This window comes from Gallus gallus, chromosome 4 (assembly GCF_016699485.2).
Source record: "Gallus gallus isolate bGalGal1 chromosome 4, bGalGal1.mat.broiler.GRCg7b, whole genome shotgun sequence".
Classification (NCBI taxonomy): Eukaryota; Metazoa; Chordata; class Aves; order Galliformes; family Phasianidae; genus Gallus; species Gallus gallus.
Genome location: NC_052535.1, coordinates 17,666,510 through 17,687,234, shown reverse-complemented (window position 1 = coordinate 17,687,234; position 20,725 = coordinate 17,666,510). Strand labels below are relative to the sequence as shown.

Below are 20,725 nucleotides of genomic sequence, written 5' to 3'. Positions count from 1 at the left end.
TTGATTTTTTTTTATTATTATTATTTTTAAATAGAAGGCTCTTGAAATAATTGGCGAGGAGTGAGTGACAGGAATGGACTGTTTTCCCTCGGTTTTTCTTAGCCCTTTGTAAGGGCTTTGATCTTGGAGTGATCTGCTGTACTTCTCTGTCCTTCATTGCTTTACAATCTGTTGGTGTGTTTTGCTGGTCCTTTTCCTAGTTTTCTCTCAGGGATCACTATGTGTACTTTAATTTCAGAAGCAAAACTTGTATGGTTGGAATGTAAGCAATTTCCATTTACCAGAATTCAGTCAATGCTTAGATGCCAGGAATTCTTTACTTATAATTTGAAAGTTTTTTTTTTGTTTGTTTGTTTGTTTTTACTGGTGAAAACATTTTAAGCACTTGTAGAGTTCAAATTATCTGAAGATATTCTTTTCGGGGAGCTCTGTAGCAGTACTGTTAAAAGAAAAATTTGACTTTAGCAAACAATTGTAAATTTAGACCGAGTCTGGATTTTACAGTCTTCCAAGTGAAAAGTTTGCACATGGGCTGGGAACACTGAAATGTCACAAACACAGCTTGTGTCTAGTTAATGCTGAAAGAAAGAACATGGAAGAACAGTTCTGGCTGAACGTGCCAAAGCAATTACTTCATTTGACCCAGTGACATCTGTGCTTCTACCTGGAGTGCGTAGGGACATGAAGTTTATTAAAGAGATTTAATAAGTGGTCAGGGTTTGCTGCCATTATGATGCAAAATATATGTATATATATGTAAAAAAGTGACTCATTTGCATTATTTTGCTCTGAGGAATAATTGTAACTTCTCTAAAGTTACTGAGTCACCTTCACAGCAATGCAGAAGTTATGGGATAAATGTGAAACCATGAAACTGAAAGTTAATTAAAACATGGCCTATACAGTATCATATTTCTGAAATTGACCGAATAATTCTATTTAAACTATTTTTTCCTTGAAAGACTGCATGACTTTTGTCCTAATGCTACTATTGCAAGCTGTACTCAATTTCTTCTATTTATAAGCATGTGGCATACCTTGAATTCATTTTCTTCACTATGAAGTTGCTTGTTTTAAAAAGACAGTACATACTTTCTTTTTTTTGTGTACCAGCCCAGTCTCTTAAGTGAAAAAGAAGGTAAACTTTGAATTCTGTGTTGTGTCAAATAACGTTAAATGGGTAGCCTCAATAGCTTGGAATATGTTGTGTGGAAGGAGTTTTGTGCCAGGAGTGGGGAGCTCTGGAGATCGAAGCTGGGGTTAAAGTGTATGCTGTCTCTTTAAGGAAAGAAAAAAGGGGGAAACTAGAAAAGATTCTGTCCTTTCACGTGTTGTGTGCATGATTTTTCCTGTTACTTCTCTCTTGCCCTACTGCTGCCTCATGCAATGCAGGAGATTCAGGATGGACACAATGGCTATCATTCTGAAGCAGAAGCTGATCAGGTGGCAAGTTTTACTCACCTTTCGTTCATTAACTGTGTAGCCGAGTACTGTACACTAGTGCAGTACATTGAGACCTCGTATTTCTCGTTTTTAGAGGATTTGTAGAAAGTATTTAGTGTGTTTGGCTATGTGCTAGGTAGGGTCTTCATCTGATGACTTGTGGTCCAACCATTGCAGCTAAGGCCCCGTCCGACAGCATGCTGTCCTTTGAGTTTGTGAGTGTCAGCTCATTGTCTGCATGTTATCTTCCTTGTGATTGGATGCTACATATAAAAATCCGGTAGTTACAAAGAAAATAAAAACCCAACATCAATTTAAATGTTTTTAGAAGTTACTTAATACAGGCTTGCAGTAGTTTTTTTGCTTTAGTTTGGAGGCAGGCCAATCCTACCAATTATTTGTATGTAGATCAGAGCTGTAATTCAAGGGAAGACAAATTTTCATTATAAAATAGCCCATTATATTTATTCTCACTCAAGATGTACAAAATTGAAACCTTAATGTCTCATCATGTTGACAAGAAAGAGCTCCTTTTTTCGCATGTCCCCTTAGAGTCCTGCAAACCACTGTGTTGTTAATTAAAATTCGTAGCAAATCTTAGCTACCTACAAAGGACCCAGAGGATCAATCTTGTGTCATTCAGCAATGAAGCCACTTACCTACAGGAAAATTTGTAAACTAGCCCTTAGTTTAGAATCGCCAATTTTTCTTCCATATTCAGTTTTGCTTTGTTCTTAACCTGACTTTCTGGATCCACAACTCCCATAGTGGACCTCTTCCATAAAAGAGCATGTCAGGGTGTTTCTGACTGCTATTAGAAAATAATAGCTGCTTTTAGCAAAAGACTAACAAATTAATAGCTGCAAATTTGGGCTGGTATTTTTCATATTTTCCTATGCTACATGTAGCCGGCACGTCTACAATTGTTGCATAAATGCTGTGTTACTAATATATTACTAATGTATGTCTTTGTAATATTTATAGCACCACATCTTGCCTCTTTCAATACAGTACTGTTTAATACAATTGTGCCTTATGAAAAAAAGATTCACTATTTGTGTTCCAGTAATCTAGTAGTTAAAGCACTTTTCATCAAAATATATTGATGCAGTGCAGATGGAAAGTGAGATTTACTCATAGTTTTGGGTTTCTGCCAGGCACTGCGGGATGGAAACAAACTAGCACAGATGGAAGAGGCTCCGCTTTTTCCTGGTGAATCAATCAAAGTTATTGGTAAGCACACTACCAAGTACTACACTGAGTACTATTAATCCACTAGTTTGTTTACTCAAAGGGAAATAATATTCTATTTTTGAGTTTTGTTCTTTTGAAGTCTTGCCATTTTGGATTAGGATTTGGATTCTTTTCTTTGTCTTTTAAATCCAAATGTAAACATGAAAGAGTAATCAGTTCAATAAGATGACTTTGTCCATTTAGATCTATCATTCTATTTCAAGGGTGACTTTGGTCCATATTAGGAACACAGGTTGTGTTTCTGCTTGGAGATGCTGAGAATACTTCATAGATTGAAAAGTTTTAAATTGTGATAGCAAAGAACAGAAAGTTCCATAAAACTTCATTTCCAGTTCTACATCAGATTTATTTCACTTTGGCCTACGATGCCAAGCTCTGCATTAGTAGTACAGTACTTAGGAAACAGTATGCAGTCTTTCAGATAAAAGCATATGTGAAGACACAGGCACATAACTTTGAGGTCAGTCTCATACTTCTCAATAACTACCATTTGCATGCTTTCTCTCAGAGGTGAGTGGGGGTACTTTACACGGCGAGGCAGGGACCAGTGCTGCCTGCAGCTCAGTATAGCAGCAGCATGCCGGACTTTGTTGCCTGCCTGCCTGCCACGCGCACACGCCTAAGCTCAGTCCTGGCTGCTGAGTAGGTGCTGAGAAGCAGTGAGGAATTCTTTTCCTTGTTGAGGACATCTCTTTCAGTCCTGGTAGCATTTGTAGAGCAGGCTTTCCTCTTTCTTACAGTTCGAGTATCTGAATCTTACTTTATTATGGAACTGCAAAAATCTTGCTGTTCTTTAGCTGAAATAGATTTTTATGTCTGTAAATATCTGTAAATGTCTGTAATAGTAAAACAAAGCTTCAATTGGTCTGTTTTCCAGCTAAAGACGTTATGTACATCTGTCCATTTATGGGAGCAGTCAGTGGTACACTGACAGTGACGGATTTCAGAATGTATATCAAAAGTGTTGAAAGGGTAAGAGTTCACTATCTATCTGCATTTTCTTTCAGGTATAAGTGTTTCTGAAGTAGATTTCAGAAAGTGACGAATTTGTTGTAAGTGAACGGTGATGCTCCACAGTGATCTATTGAATGGGAATTGTAGTTGATCCTAATGAAACACATGAATGATACAAGACTGTGTTCCAAACCTGATGTAACAAAATTCATTTGCTCTGTATGTGAATTTCAGGATCCACCTTTTGTTGTTGATGTTCCTCTTGGAGTGATAAGTAGAGTTGAAAAAATTGGAGTACAAAGCCATGGAGACAACTCATGTGGTATAGAAATAGTTTGTAAGGTATGACATGGTACAGATACATTCATTTTAAAAGTATATTCATTTTGTTTTCTTGTGAGACGAATCAGCATACGTGTGCTCTTTCTGTCTGCTCAGTTCCGTGTATTTGAACATTGCTTCATTTAGATAACGCGTTTAAATTCCTCTTGTGATACTTGTGCAGTCTTCAGCACTGCTGCCTTTTGTCCTAAGAGTGAATTCAAAGGAAAAATGGCTGTTGTCATTAGAGTTGCTAGATACTGCAACAGCTGTAGTCATCCAGTACAGTTATGAAACTCCATTCTGACATGGGTCAAATGATGTCAGTGGCCGAGCATTACTTATATACCTTCCTTCTGTCATGTTTCTTATAATTGCTGTTATCTTTTTTTAATTTACTCTAGGATAAAATAATGTGACTTATTTTTGACAGGATATGCGAAATTTGCGGCTTGCCTATAAACAGGAAGAGCAGAACAGATTGGAGATTTTTGAAAACCTTGTAACACGTGCGTTCCCCGTTTCTAATGGACTGGTACGTCTTCAGGTGCAGAGAAAGGTGTCTGGGTCTGTCCTCTCTTGAATGTGCAGGTGGGGAAACTGGAAGTGCTGGGAAACAGACGCTGAAGTATTGCTTTATAAAATCTGTTACAGAGCCGGCAAGCTACTGTGACACTGTCTCCTTTTTGCACTTGTAAAATATTACGCTACATCCTGCTATCAGTGAAGTTTTAGCAGATTTGTACAAAACTCGTTAGATTTTCCTAATAACATGATTAAGAATCATGTTATTAGTCTTGTTTTCTGCAGTAGGTAGTTCAGTATGGAAGTTCTTTTTGGGGGGGAAGTTCTCTTGGGGGGGGAAAGATACTATTAGTTTAATTATTGGCTATCTGCCAAATGTACTTTTGATTGTGTGGGTAAGGAACTGGTTAGAAGGTAGAAGAGTTTTCTCATCCTAGCTTTGCTATTGATCTGTTGTATGGCTACAGGCAAGTAACTTTACTTCTCTTTCCTTTCTTGATTTTATTAATTACATGGCACATACTGAAAGAAATAACTGTCTTTAACTTACTTTCTAGCAAAATGTTGTCCATTCTTGATAGAAAAGTTTGTACCTGCTGTTGAAGAGTTCTAGAAATGTGACATTTGAAATAGGATTCTGTGTTTTGGAGCTTATTGTACTTACAGCCCATCAGATAATAATTAATACCTCTGCTTTGTTATCTTTAGCCTCTTTTTGCATTCAGCTATAAAGAAAAGTTTGCTGTGAATGGTTGGAAAGTATATGATCCAATGTCAGAATATAAGAGGCAGGTAAGTTGCATAGGAAAGTTTTCAGCTCTGGCTCCCTGCAGAGACTATCTCAGTCTCATGTTAAGATCATAGAAGTGAGTGGCCTGACTTTGAGAGTGCTGACCACCTGCTAAAGGTGATGGACACAATAGGTACTTGAGCAAATTGATCTGTGTTAACATGTGTTCCTAAATCTTCATTTTCCAAGTGCTGTTTTAAGAAAACATAGGCTCTGTAAAGATCTGCTTTGGAATAAGCAGGATTAAGCTAAGGAGTAACCTTAGTTTGTCATTGTAAATTTAGTTTCCCAATTGCAACATTATTATTTCAATATATGATCACTTTTTACCTGAGTGTACAGTCTATTGAAATGGTTGTTTTGCATAGCAGTTTTAAAGATAATAAACAGGAAAGTCTTTCTTTGACTTATGATAAAATCTGATGACCTGAAATTTATAGCTTATTTAAGATAAAAATGTGGGCATACTTTTTTTTAAGTGTAGCATAGCAGAATTTTCATCAGAGAACCCAGATAAGTACAGATCTAGCCTGAAAAATTAAAAAAAAAAATGTTTTGCTTTCTTACAGGGCTTGCCCAATGAGAGTTGGAAAATATCAAAAATTAACAGCACCTATGAACTTTGTGATACATATCCTGCCATTCTAGTTGTGCCAACCAGTGTAAAGGATGATGATCTCTCAAAAGTGGCAGCGTTTAGAGCAAAAGGCAGAGTTCCAGTAAGTGAAACTTGTACAAGGAAATAGAAGTGCTCTATGTATTTTCTAGTTTGTAAGAAATGATCAGAGTTCTTCTAGGTGTTTTTATTTAACGTCAGTCTGCCCACTTCCTTTCTGAAAAGGGGGCAAAGAAAGAAGAATTAGGTTTCGTGAGTTTAGAACTGAAGAAAGCAGTTCAAATGTGAGTGTTAATTGTTTAGTTATTGTGCTGTGTAATACATTTTTGTTTGGAGTTAATGCTTCTAGGCTGGAGTATTGTTTGATGCTAATTTGCATATTAACTTGTGTTCTGATTTGGTATGGAGTGTGTAACAGCCATGGCAGTTTTCTTGAGAATAGATACATTTTGCACATAGTGGAAAAGCCCTTTTAAATACATGAAGGGGGTGACAGTGTTCATGCTGTTGGTCTGCTTAGGAAAGCACTGTACAGGTCCGTAAACTTCCACATGGAAACCCGTTCTGGTGTTTGACCACTGTCACAGTAAAGAATTTTTTCTTAATGTCCAGTATGAACCTCCGTTGCCATGTAGGCAGTGGTTGTCTAATTGCACTCTGGCTTGCTGCTTTTATATTAGTACAGTAAGATGAAATAGTTTTGCTTTGTCCCAGGTGTTATCCTGGATTCATCCGGAGAGCCAAGCAACAATAACACGATGCAGCCAGCCATTGGTAGGCCCGAATGATAAGCATTGTAAAGAGGATGAAAAATACTTGCAGACAATTATGGATGCCAATGCTCAGTCACATAAACTTATCATCTTTGATGCCAGACAAAATAGTGTTGCAGATACGAACAAGGTAGGTTGGTACCGTAAACAGCAGTGGTGGTTCAGTCTTTATTCCAGAGGGCTGAAGACTGAGCAAGAGATGAAGATACAGAGAATTTGATGTGAGAAGAAATTTGGACAGGGATCTCATAGCTGTATTATCAAATGTAGCCCACAGAAATACAGGATTTCTTCAGTCTAAAAAATCTACTCCTAGCACTTCTTGGAGAAAGCAATACCGAGTAGGTGTTTTTAATAGTGCTAGAATAATCCTTTCTCTCAAAAAAATCCTGAAACCTAACTGAAGCAACTCTTTCAGCCTTATACTGAAGTCCTGTACTGTTCTTTTCTTTGTCTGTTTCTACTTTTTGTATGACAGGCAAAAGGTGGAGGATATGAGACTGAAAGTGCCTACCCAAACGCAGAGTTGGTCTTTCTGGAAATTCATAATATTCATGTAATGAGAGAATCCCTGCGTAAGCTTAAAGAAATAGTTTACCCTACTATTGATGAGACTCGGTGGTTATCAAACGTGGACTCCACACATTGGCTGGAATATATAAGGGTAAAATACTTTCAATGTGAAAAAATCATTTTTAAATTTTGTTATTTACTTGCATCTCTGCAAACGTTATTAAAATGTCTAGAGTCTTTGATCAGTAATTTTTTTAAATAGTCGCTTAAAGCCTAGCAGTTTAACTGAAGTTGATCCATTCCATAGTAACTTTATATTTCTGGCTCTGTGTATTGTTAAGTGATGAGCTAACTCCTTACAGCTCAGTATCATATTTGGTGTTGGACAAGGTTTTATTTTCTTGAGAGAATATGTTTGTGAGCAGTCCAGGGCTATCTGTTCTTCTTGGAAAACTGCCCTGGGAACTTCAGACTGCATTTGAATTACTGCCAAGAGGACTTCACTGTAAATGCAGCAGTCTTTTCCCATCCTTCCCTCCTTCAGTGCAGTGTTGGTGTTCATGTGTTGGACACCTCCATTTTCCTGGGCTGTTTACAGTCTCTGTTGCACTGAGCTATAATCTGCTCTATTAGTTAATGTAATATTAAAATAAATCACACAGTTTTGAAGTCTGATTCATTAACCTCTGAAATGCTTTTAGAATAGATTGCTTCATTATCATATTCACTCCTCTGTTTATGATGAATATGGATGGATGGAATTTGTCTTATTAGCAATTGCCTCAAATGTCACTCATGCCGAACATGGTTTGAATTATTAGTTATTCATTATGTAGTACTTGCTAACTGCTGCAGGAGAACCAGTAGAGGGAGCAAATGCTTACATTATTATACAAGATTTAAACAAATTTAATGTTCTTTTGGGACCAGTGTTCACTTGAAGTTGACTATTTCAAGGAGATTTGGGAATCTTGAGTATCTGGAAAGTTTTTGTGTATTTATTTTTGTGGGTTTTTTTTCTTTTCGTAATCAGCCTGGCCTTAAATGTAATCATCAGGTTTTAGAAGTGGATTTCTGTGCAATGATCACCTTTCATTGTTGCTGATTTCAGTGGGGTTTCTGGGCTTGCATAGCATCAGAGATGAGCCTTGACACCATCATTTCACAGATGACATTAGTATACCAGTTTGAAACTTATATTACTTAAAAGGTTTGGTACACATGAGACAGTCTTCATGACTTTGTACCTTATACTGTACTTCATGTTACAGTGTGGGCAGCATAAACTGCAACCTGATTTCCTAAAGGCTGCCATTGCTGCAGTGAGTGTGGTGCTTACCTTCCTTTCTCAATTCATTTGACTTGTAACAATTAACAGATCCACAGCTTTACTCTACCTCCTATATAATATAAGGATAACATGGAGCAAAGTGTTGCATACCTGTATATTTTACAGATAGTTTTCTTACTTCTGTTGAAGACCAAACTCTTCTAATGTCTCCATTGCTTCATAATTGAAGTAAATGGCAATTAACTGGTTCAGTCCACAAGCTCTGTTCTCTTGTACAAGCTTTTGTAGCGCTTTGTGATATTTCCAACCTGGCATCCTTTTTCATAAAAGCTGCAATTGGTGATGATTGTCTATGTAACATGGTCTTGCAATTGCTTTGAAGATTGGTCTTGTGTACTTCTGCATTGAATGTAGCTTTCCTCCTTTGCAGAAAATATTTTGCATGCTTGGAAAGGGAAGAATGCAAGTGTTTAGCAATTTCCTGTTTTCTCACATTGAAATGCAGAGAGAGGAATTTTTCTGGGGTCCTGTTCTGGTGCTTCTCTTCCCCACATATTTATCAGTGCCATGATAGGTTGTGTTTTAGAGGCAAGCCTTCACAGGAGAGAGATTATTCAAGTATTCAAAAAAAAAAAAAAATGCAACTAGAGAGCAGCCAAAGAGAACTAAGCGAAGGTTTTGTGTGGGAAACAAACAGCAAGTTCACACAAGTAAATTTCAGTTCTCTGCCATCTCTGTCCTTTGTTCCCCCAGCATGCTTCTGAGCCCAGGTTATTCATGGCCTTATTCATGGCTTGTGGGTCTCATGCTGGGTGTGCTTCATGCACCAGCAGATCAGCACAGGCTCCCAGCCAGCAGTCCCTGGTTTTGTTTGGGTTGTGTTTTGACTGAGATCAGCTTAGAAGTTTGTCCCTTCCTCTAGTGCTAGCAGTTGAGAACTGAAAGCTGAGGAAGACAGGAGTGATTCTTTCCTGTGAAGATGAACTTTGATCACATTAAAGCCTTTGTCTTTGGGGTAGATTACAGAGTTTGTTTTTATTTTCATGATGATAAGGAATTTCAGTGTTCGTTTAGCGAAGGGGTTGCTAGCTTCTCTTGGTATGTACTACTGATGATGGAGAACTCTCTGCTGGACAGCAGCGTGCCTGTGCTTGAGAACAGGCTTTTGTCCCTCCAGGTGTATGCATCTCACTGTTTGAAAGTCTCTGATTTAACACAGTGTTGTCCAGAGAACAGTGTAATTAGAATCATAGAATCACTCAGGTTCGAAAAGACCTTAAAGGTCATTGAGTCCAACCATGACCTAACCATACTACCCTAATTAACAGCCCTCCACTAAATCATGTCCCTGAGCACCACATCCGAACGGTTTTTAACCACATCCAGGGATGGTGACTCACCCACCTCCCTGGGGAGCCTATTCCAGTGCTTAACCACCCTTTCTGTAAATAAACTTTTCCTAATATCCAGCCTAAAGTTACCCTGGCACAACTTGAGGCCATTTCCCCTTGTCCTGTCACCTGTCAGCAGTGAGAAGAGACCAACCATGCTCTCACTTTAAGCACCTTTCAGATATTGGAAGAGAGCAATAAAGTCTCCCCTCAGCCTCCTTTTCCCCAGACTAAACAGCCACAGTTCTCTCAGCCTCACCTCATAGGGCTTATTCTCCAAGCCCTTCACAAGCCTTGTTGCCCTTCTTTGGACCTGCTCCAGCACCTCCATGTCCTTTCTGTACTGAGGTGCCCAAAACTGAACACATTACTCAAGGTGAGGCCTCACCAATGTGATGTTTAAAAGTATAAAATCATACAATTTGGTGGAGTTTTGGTTTACATTCAGTATGCTTGTTTTTATTTATTTAAGATGCTTCTTGCCGGAGCAGTAAGAATTGCAGATAAAATTGAATCTGGTAAAACTTCTGTGGTGGTACATTGCAGCGATGGCTGGGATCGAACAGCACAGCTTACTGCACTAGCTATGCTTATGCTGGACAGCTATTACAGAACTATCAAGGGCTTTGAAATTCTTATCGAAAAGGAATGGATAAGTTTTGGACACCGATTTGCAATGGTAAGGTGAAAGAGTTCATTTGTTATTTGTCACCTTCAGCTCTTTAATTTTGAATAGTATGTTTTATTGTATCACTTTGCTCTTTAGTTCCTGCAGTATTCATTTGGCTCAAGGGCTAGCAGAAATTAGGGCATAATATCATGATTGTATTTTTTTAAAAAAACATAATATAGTGACTTTTTTGGCATCTAACTTGAGAGTGTTTCAGGAGAAGTGATGTGTACTTAAGCAAGTGGATATGGAAGTTTCATTGATTCGGTGTAGTTGTACTAAATACCTATCAGTTTGATCCCATAAACAGCTCCACTTTGAAAGATGGAGGAAACGACTGGGAGAGATCTGCTGAACAGCAGCAGCATGTCCATAAGTGAATATTGGGGTGTATTTTTAGCAGTTGAAAAATATAGGTTAGCATTATGGAAAATTTGCTTGTCTTGTTCATCTTTGTAATGTATTGTCTTTAAACAATGCTGTAAATACACTGGGCAGAAGTGAAAACCTCATTCTGTCTTGCAGCGAGTAGGACATGGAGGTGATGATCATGCTGATGCAGACAGATCTCCCATTTTCCTTCAGTTCATTGACTGTGTTTGGCAAATGACAAAGCAGGTAAGGTGTTTAGTAGTATATTTCTGAGGTCTTAGTGCTGTTGTGGTAAAAGACATTGTACTGAAGTTTGCATAGTATGTGAATTGTATTGAGGTGAGAAGGATAAAGGTCTGGTTCCACACAATGCGAGCACTCCCAGAACACCTCAGTGTTGTTCTTGTGAACATTGTTCTTAAAAATGTTGCATCATGCTTTCCAAAGGGTGTATTTGAAACATTTGTCTTACATGCGTTATGAAAGCTTCCCGCTGCAATACTGGGCCCTTGTTCAGAGTTGCTTGAAGACTTTCTATGTATCTGTATTTCAGCATTAATGTGCTGTTTATTATGGCTGGAGAAAAATAAATGAGGAATTCTGCCCCTTTTCGCAGAGGAAAGCTAAAGGCTAATAACAATAGCAAGGAGAGAGACTTCTGAGCACCTGGTAAGAACAGAAGTCCTCTGAGGAGATCCGTAATTAAAAGCAGCCTCTTCTGTTTTTCTATTCTCTCTTTCTGCCTCCTGTTTCTTGCTATTAATGGTTCAGTTGCCTCTTGTTGAGGTAAAATAATAATGGGGGAGCTCTGGAACATTTAGCCAATGCCACATCTGTTCAAAACCTGGTGGGAAATTCATAAATAACAGCGACGCTGGAAAGTCATTAAAGTTACAGCACGACAAAATAGAAAACATTATTCCTTGAAAGTTTGGGGCCACTTGTTTTTTAGTTGACTTCGGCACCTAGAGAATGTGAAGATTGTGATTGCCTTGACATATACCTGGGAAAACCAGGATTCTATTTCATCCTTGCGTAGCTCGCTTGCTTATAACATGGTGTTAAGTTTCTTGCTTCAGAATCCGTGGCAAGCATATGTGACGTGTTCCAAAGCTCAAATAAGTGTCAGTAACTGGAAGGGGATGTGTGTTCAGGCTTGTGCTTGGTCATGGGCTCTAAGCAAGCAAATTTATTTCTGTGCTATGAGCATTTCATTCTTAAAACATTCAGCTTAATATAGCATGAGAATCTCTAACTTGGGCTAGGATACAGACCTCTGGATAGCTTCAGACAATGGAACTTAGTTTTTGACAGCCTGATATTTTCCCAGATTTTTATAGTCTTCGTGACAACTAATACAGTGTTAGGGAGTTTGAGAGAAGTACATTGATAGCAGATTGAAAAAAACAATATTTCCCACTGCTGTCTGTAAATTCTAATGATTTCAAGGCACGGATGTATAGTTGGAATGGTCACATTACCTGATGAAAATGAAAAACACCCGCAAAATTGGCAGGTAGTAATGCAGTTCAATTATCTTCCTACCTTTAATGCATGGTACCCATGTAGGAGAAAGGTTGATTAATCAACATTTCAGGTTGATTTAAAAGGTGCATTGTATTCATTATCGGATGCCGCCGGTTTCTGGAGGTTCATTTTGCATTGATTTCAGTAATGCACTTTATGATATCTTGCTCAGTTAGCCTGGTTCAGTCCAATTCCACAGTCATAAGCACTGTTCAGCAAAATGTTTAAACCTTGAGTGTTACCGTGGTACAGAATTGGTTTATTGATTATGAAATGAAAAAGCACATTCGTTTTGCATCTCTTTGAGTAAGGTATCACTTGGCATCATCAGACGTTTTAAGCAACAGAATTCTTCTCTTAAATACTTCCTTTATAAAAAGAGAAAAATGAACAACAGACCCTCCAGAAGCATCAAGTAGGAGATTTTAATGACCCATATGTTCTCTCTCGATTAGTGGATTTGACAAGGAGTAAATTTTCATTTGGGGAATTTTTCCACCTGAATCTTCAAACAGACACTAATGGGCTTGGAACTACAGAGGAAAGAATTTTTAGGTCAGTGATTTTTTCAGCAGCAGTAACAGAAGCTCTGCAGTCTTGAAACATCAGCACCAACAGTACAACTCTTGTATTCAAAGACGGAGTTTCAATAAAGTGCTATCACTTATTAATAAATCAGTTGGAGTGCAACCACTGATGTATGGAATTTTGAATATGCTTCGCTAGCTTGGAATAGCGGCCATGTTGGCATCCATCTGATGAGCGCAGACAGAGCCATCAAAGAACACTAATGTGACAAGGCTCATTAAGTGCTTTCAGTTAAGGAGAGCTCCTTTAGGAGAGGCTTTCTCTTCAAAGTTACTTCGAAATATCGTTTTGATCCTTTGCCAGTTATTTTTGTGTTATGTATGTGCTTGCTGCTCTGCGCTCGGTGTGGGAGATTGAGATCCAAGTGGTGCTGGCTCTCCTCTGGCTAGTTCCAACAGACCTGCTGAGCAGGTTACACTCCTAGGTTTTGATTAAATGATAGCTGTGTTGTTAATATTGTTGTACTGTAGTAGAGTTTGAGCATGATTTCCTAAAAGAGGGGGTATTAGTGATAACTTCTGCACATGAATGAGAAAGAGAATTTGATCATCTTAACTTACATCTTACTTAACATCCTATATGTTTTACTTTAAAAAAAAAAAAAGACTTGATGGTGGAAAGCAAACTGCTGGTTTGTATAGAAAGTTGTACTGTGAGTTCTTCACACCGTTGAGCAGTACCTTATCCATAGCAGGATCAGAAAGAAGGCTCCATTTGTTTTATAAGTCATGATATTAGTGGTTTCCTTACTCAGAACTTTCAATTGAAAGTTGGTATATCTTAGCTTGGGAAGCCTTAGAAGGAGAAGGATTTAAGTCAAACACTGCAAGAACAATCTTCTTTTAAAATACTGTTTAAAACATAGATCTTTCTGGTTTAAATACAAGCACAACTGTTGCGCATTACTCAGCTCCTTACTTTCAACCTGAATGTCATGTCACAAATCACAGGTGACACTGAAGAGGAGTTTCTGGGTCAGCTAGTCCATCCCCAGTTCTGACTGCTAGGTTATTCCTCCTAGTTATACTTGTCCTTTTCTTTTTAAAGTCGCACTCAATCTCATGCCAAGGCAATGGTATTGCTCAGTGGCACATGACTGAACCCAAGCTGCTGCTTTCTTCGCATCTGAAATTCTGACTTGAGTGTTGTGCATAACGGAGGAAATTCTTCATGGCGAATCTGTAATATTGCATTCTAGACTTCTGCAAATGTTCACTCCTTTAGTGGAAATGAAGAAATGTTTTCGTTTGTCCTAAAAATCAGTCTCCTAAGATGCTTGTTTTCATGGCAAGGGGAGAAATGCTACTTATAAAGTTTTCCTTAAGTCGTCTTAAGTTTGTTTATTCTCTTAAATGTTCATCATTCCATATCTGTGTTTGAGACCTTTGTCATTCTGAAGAGAAAGTTATTTTGACACATGAAGCATTTGCCATATGTAGTCCTATCATAAAATATGATTGAAGGACATTTTCCATCTGAATAGATAGCAGCCCACTTTTATATTGATTTCTTCCTATCTGATTTTTGAAACACTACAGATTAAGATGTGTTCTAAGTAATCTGTGTGCTTTCAGATTTTCCATATGTTTATTCTAGAGTGAGTCAGGTAACCTCTGCTTGTGAATAAAATGTGTAGTGGTATCAGAGGAATAACTCTTCTTTCAATTTGGATATCCAGAGTTTACTCTCTAATATGGAAATAAGAGGGATTAAAAGATTATTGTATGTAGCTGGTGCTAAACTCAAGAGATGAGATGAAGAAAAATGACCTAACTTGGGTAAAAAATGTAAGAAACATTTAAAATATATATCCAGTGTATTTTATGTACATTTGTGTTTATTATCCAACTTACTGCATGTTAGAAGCAGAACTGAAGCTCTTAAATATCACGGAGAAATAAAGCACATTCTGTTAGATAGGGCTCCTCACAATGAGTTGCTTTGTGTCACCAGCTTCACACTAGCTAATGTTTCTGTGCTTGCATCCTCGTGTATTTGCATAATGAATGTAAGGTTTGTCACTGAGGACTCTGTAGAAGTATGTAGGTGAAGTGTATTATTGCAGTGGAAGTTAAGGAAATCTCTTAGTTGTCCTGAAAGTAATCTCTAAATTTAAAAAAAAAAAAAAAATCTTACCTGAATCTTTTGGTTATTTCTTGTTTGTTAATTTCTTCCTTACCATGCTGCTTAAAATACAGCTTAGAGTAATTTTACCTTTTTTGTTTGTTTTTGTTTTTTTTTTTAAGTTTCCTGCAGCCTTTGAATTCAATGAGTTATTTTTGATCACCATTCTGGATCACCTTTATAGCTGTCTATTTGGGACTTTCTTATGCAACTGTGAGAAGGAAAGGTTAAAAGAGGTAAATAATTGATGAAGTACACATCCTTAATTTGTTGGTTTTGTATGGAAATGCTTAGGACGTATGACTTAAGAACACTTAAGCTGTGTTTTTTGATAAATTTGCTATATAGTCTTGGAGGGCATCACGGACATATAATTCCATAGAATACGTAATAAATGCTCTATTAAGTGAGGTCCCATTCACTTTTCTTTGGTTGTTATCTGTTGGCAGTTTTGAGGGTTTTAGAAAATTGACTTTCAGATATCTCTAGCCAGCGTCCACAGTTTTATGCAATTATTATCAGGTGGTATTAACACTCCTTTGCTATTTTCAGAGCAACTCCCGTGCATGGCTTTAGGTCACTTCAGGACATAATTTTATGGATCCTGTGATTGAAGACTGGGGAAATCTAAAAGGCCAAAATAAATGAACTTAGGACATAATGAAATGCTTTGAGCTTGGAAAACATGGGGGTTTTTTTTGTTTTGGTTTGGTTTTTTTGGTTTTTTTTTTAAAGGCTTCTTTCAGTATTCCAGATGGGCTTCTGGCTTTTTTTGTTTGTGGTACTTCATGTTTGTGTTAGAGCAAGTAGCTATTCCTTGGTAGTTAGATCTGTTGTTTTTCAGGTTTGTTTCTGCTTCTGTGGAGGAAAAAGTTGCACGCAGATACCACAAGGTGGAGCTGAATAACATATTCTCAGCAAATGCAGAATTTCCCTACAGCATTTCCTAATAAATTAGTCGTATGCAGTTCTCAATAAAGAAATGCAATTTAAGACACAGAGGTGGCAGAAGCACATGCTTAACTACATTGTAGAAGTGTAAAATTGCAAGATGAATTTGATTGAGGTTCACATATTGAAACCTTGGTCTAACCATGTTTGTGCTGATTACATTTAGTGTAATAGAACTTTCAGAAGTGCAAATAAAGCTAGTAATTTTAAATCACAGTACCAGTAGATATTGGGAGCAAATAGTTTAGTGGGAGAAGGAAGTCATTGTTTTCCACAGGTGCTATTTAGGGTCTTTCAGGTAGCATTCTCTCCTCACTGATTTTTCTTTTCAAAGCTAACTTATTTTTTAATCTTTTTTGAAGTGGTCAACATATAATTGTACATTTAAGGAGCTATGGACACGGCAGTAAGTTACGACCAGTACAGCTTTCTCTTCCTCAACTAGAACTCAGAGTCTTTGAAAATATTATGCCTGAATTTCCCTTCTCAGTTAGCCTTGGAAGAGAACAAGATTTCAAAAGTTTTGCTAAAGTCTAGTGACTGTCTAGTGATGAGTGAGTGTTTTCAGAGGACAGTATTGCGCTATATCAGGTGATTCTCACAAAGGTACTGACACGTAGATAATGACCTCATATTTTAACATGTTGCAATCCATGTAGTTATTTTTCTGTATTTTTATTTTTTTTTAATTTAGGAGTTAAGCACTAAGACTGTATCGCTGTGGTCCTACATAAACAGTCAGTTAGATGAATTCACAAATCCTTTCTACGTAAACTATGAGAACCACGTCCTGTATCCTGTTGCCAGTCTGAACCATTTGGAACTGTGGGTCAACTACTATGTCAGATGGAACCCGAGAATGCGGCCTCAGGTATGGGGTTCCACTTTTGTTTTCCTGAAAGTACACAGATAAAATCACTGTTTTTTGTAAGGTCCAGTTCATTCAAGAAAAGTATTCTTGTTTGTTGCTGATGGGGAAAAAGATGTTTTTTTCTAAAACAAGGCGTGAGATATGTTAAAACTGTGTCAATTGTTCAGTGTTCCTTAAGACTACCAGTGGAATATAGTTGTAGTACCACTTCACTGATTTGTGAAAGGTGACATAAGCACTCTTCAGAAGATTACTTTTATAACTCTTATGTAATATTTTGCAACACTTTTATTGCTTCTGTTGCATTAACCTTCTTGAGTAGGTTAGTGTAACTTTCATTATGTTTTGCTGTTTAGCAATTATGTTATAAAATGCAGCAGCAGTTTCTAAAAGGAATTGATCTACATACCAACTCATTTGTAGATTCCTTAAGCTTTCTTACAGACATTTGTTTTCCGTTGACCTTCCTGTTTTCAAGCTGGCATGCTAAAGATTAAACACTCCTGGAATATGCTCCTTGATTCATCCAGTATTTGTTCTTATAAGTAATGTCTCCTATTCAGACAAATCTCTAAATCTCATCAGAAAAATGCTGTGTTTTATCTCCAGAATTCTGAGAGTATATGTTATGTTTGTTTCACAACCATGATATATCTGAGGATGTTACTCTGTCTCTTTATTAAAGTAACATTTCAAGGTATCCCCAAGCAACTTAATGATAAATTACCTGCATTGAGTGACTCTTTGAAAGCTGCTTTCATCTTCTAACAGTTAGCAAGAGATGCGAGTTTCAGATTTATTAGACACCCACAAGTCAGAGCCTGTTTGAAAAGACGTGTTTCAAGGACAGTACACTGTTAGAGATCCAGGCATCTGAGCAATACCCTGTAAGGTACTGTAAGGTACTGGAGAAATGTGGGTTGCTTGCTTCCTCGCTGAGGTATTTCCTCTGCACTTCCTGTTGCCCACACTTACTCTGTTTTCTTGATGTAATCTTTCGTTAGGTATCCGTTTATAGCATGAGTTAAAAATGTGATTTTTTTTTTAAATTTTAATCTTCATAGTTTTGAAGTCAGATTGCCATCTGCTTTCTAGCAAAATGTCACCTTCCCTGAACCTGTTTGCTGGAAAACATTTGCATGGTTTATGAAGGTTTTAGTGGAATTGACCTTCAGCGATGTCAGTTGCTACAGATTGGTATCTGTAGGCCCTGAAAGGAGAGCAGGCTTTCTAAACACATGTGAAAGTCAGTCCCTCTCCAAAAGAGATAAGTGGTGGGGAAGAGTGGACATAATGAGAAAATGCCAGAACTACCTTGCTACCGTGTGTAACTTGGTGCGCACTGCGTCTCAGTTGGCGGCTCTGTAAAGAAGAGATTACATATAATGACATGTATTAATTTCTGAGTTGTGTGGACAGATTAATTGGTACTATTGATGCCATTTATTTGCAAGAAGAACCCCAGTTTAGGATTATGGCTGTATTGCAGGAGACGGTCTGCAGTGAGGTGGCACACAGCCTCCTTGCAGAGGGTTCTGAGCAGTGAGCCACCTAAAAAATCTGAGGTTAAATGTGGGTGGATTTTGCAGATTCCTTTTTATGCTAAACTCTGCTTCAACAAGGTCATTCTAATTCTTAAGTGAAATAAAATGTTCCTCGGTTTCAGTCTGGAGGTGTTACATCATTATTGACTTCTTGTCCTAAGAAAATTAGATTTTAGTCCTGTTGTATTTGAATTCATTGACTGGGAAAAGACATGAGTGTTTTTTTTTTTTTTCTTTGGGTTTTTTCTTATTTGCCCTTTCCTTGGCTTGGAGAAGTGAGTATTTCTGTGTGACACGGGCAGGATAAGCTCTTTCAATCTTTGTACACAGAGTCAAGTGTTCTGTAGGTGCATATTGCTGGATTTACAGATGACTCTACTGGTCTGGAATACATAACATAGTATGATGCTTTTGAATTTTTTCAGTTCATACCATTTATTTCTTTCTCTTTTCCCATGTGGTTGTTTAGACTTCTTTACTGCAGTCTGAGAAGTTCTGGCTGCTAGCTGTCAGCTAGTTGTCTACCCAGGCAACTCTGGGAGGTTCTGCAGGGGCGGTATTTGCAAGCTTGTATGCTTTTTGTCATTCCTATGTGCAGACCATGAGTAAATGTTCTGTTCCTTTCAATTCAAGCTGTGCCCTTCTACCTTCCATAGCAAGACAAGTGTGTACTTTAGTTGATGAATTTGCATCACCCATTAGGTTATGTGTAGTTGTTTGTATGACTTCTGGCAAACGGCATTTTAATCCTTGGAATATGGAGCTTAAACTTGTTTTTAATTTTTTTTGTTTTAGTTTTTCTACACCTGCAGTTTTTTCTTCAAGTTCTGTTCTCCTGGAAGTGGGGCCTCTGTGCTAGAGAGAATGTTTAGGAGTGCTTACGAGATTTTTCAAATGCATTCTCTTTTTTTGTGCATGTGGTGTTTCATCTGGAACTGAAGATGAGCACTGTCTGTGACAAGGAAACTCACGTCGACTGGCGGCATAGGACTGTCGGCTGTGGGCAGTCCTTGGAGCTTCCTGCAGCTTCTAGGGGGACTCTGTTCCTACTTAGTAGCTGGCTTTAGATAAAAAAGAAAAAGGAATAACTAGCTGTTTGCACGGTGTATTCAGAAATGATCTGAAAAGCATGCAGATAGGTTACAATAGCTGCCTTTTTTATGCTATGTAAGAATTGCAGAAGAATCAGTTTTGCTAAACACTGAAGTGATTAAATGTCAGCTGAACCTCAGTATCAATAAACACAACATTCACATATGTTAAAGAACAAGTAAGATTCTAAGTGTTACTGGAAAAACAGTTTAGATTAAAAGGGAAAACATAATTACAGAGTGCTTTGTGTTGCTACTTACTGGACAGGACATACAGTGCAGCCCCGGGGTGTCCGTAGCAGTTCCACCTGCCTTCAGACAAGTTTCCCTGTGGGTTCTTCACTGACATTGTTGACGTTGCTTGTAATACTTGCCAGTTCACGTGCATCTGATGTAAGATAATTTGGTGGCAGGACAGAGCCACCCTACGGCTCTGGAAGTGCATGCCATTGCTGGCCCACAACCCATGGTTTTGCGTGGAAGAGTGAGGCAGGAGATGGCAGGAAGAGAGGAGGTGCTGCATGGGTCAGGTAGCTGAGAGAGAACCCCAGAGAGCTGGATTTCATGCCGGCATTTACTACAGTTTCTTGTGATGCGAGGCAAGTGTCTCTTGATGCCTTATCATTTCTCACTTTCTGCATGTCCAAGTCAAGGTTTGCTGAGGCTGACTTGTGCATGTAACTTACATCAGCAGGTAGAGCCCTGCACATTCGATTGATATGGAGTAGAATACAGACTAACTGCTTATCTTACGTTCTGAAAGAATCTGTAATTATTTGAGGGGGAAAAAAAACTGGTATTTTGTAGTGAGCCCTGCATCAGAACCTGCACAGAGATGGAAAAACTAACATAGTACAAATAATTTAATTCTGGGGAGTTTCTAACATATTCTGAAGAGTAAACCCTTAAAACATCACTCTCATGTTTCAGATGTCAAAAGCTAAATGAAGTGTAGCTTTAAACAAGTAATGGCACCAGTCCATAGCGTGTCACATTTCCTGCGCCTGTAAATCTATACAGTTGTTTGCTAAGTGTGCGTTCCAGTTCCTGCATGGTAGGGTTCGTAATTTCTATTTACTAGTCATTGCTTTTCCAGGAGGCCTGGGAGTTTAGCTG

General features: G+C 38.1%; 1 protein-coding gene across 14 annotated transcripts in view; it reads left to right on the top strand.

Moving 5' to 3' along the window:
• MTMR1 (myotubularin related protein 1) overlaps positions 1–20,725 on the top strand; it is a 34,032-nt gene that overhangs the window by 6,310 nt on the left and 6,997 nt on the right. For 4 of the 14 annotated variants that reach the window (XM_420356.8, XM_004940856.5, XM_046941142.1 and 1 more), the window contains 12 exons: positions 2,601–2,676; positions 3,575–3,669; positions 3,886–3,993; positions 4,406–4,507; positions 5,206–5,289; positions 5,857–6,006; positions 6,618–6,806; positions 7,155–7,340; positions 10,344–10,550; positions 11,067–11,159; positions 15,275–15,388; positions 16,798–16,974. In XM_420356.8, the coding sequence (XP_420356.2) occupies positions 2,601–2,676; positions 3,575–3,669; positions 3,886–3,993; positions 4,406–4,507; positions 5,206–5,289; positions 5,857–6,006; positions 6,618–6,806; positions 7,155–7,340; positions 10,344–10,550; positions 11,067–11,159; positions 15,275–15,388; positions 16,798–16,974 (1,581 nt within the window). Of the gene's footprint in view, positions 1–1,392; positions 1,447–2,600; positions 2,677–3,574; positions 3,670–3,885; positions 3,994–4,405; positions 4,508–5,205; positions 5,290–5,856; positions 6,007–6,617; positions 6,807–7,154; positions 7,341–10,343; positions 10,551–11,066; positions 11,160–15,274; positions 15,389–16,797; positions 16,975–20,725 lie in introns of all 14 variants that reach the window. The other 10 variants (XM_004940855.5, XM_004940854.5, XM_046941134.1 and 7 more) reach the window with 8 other exon arrangements.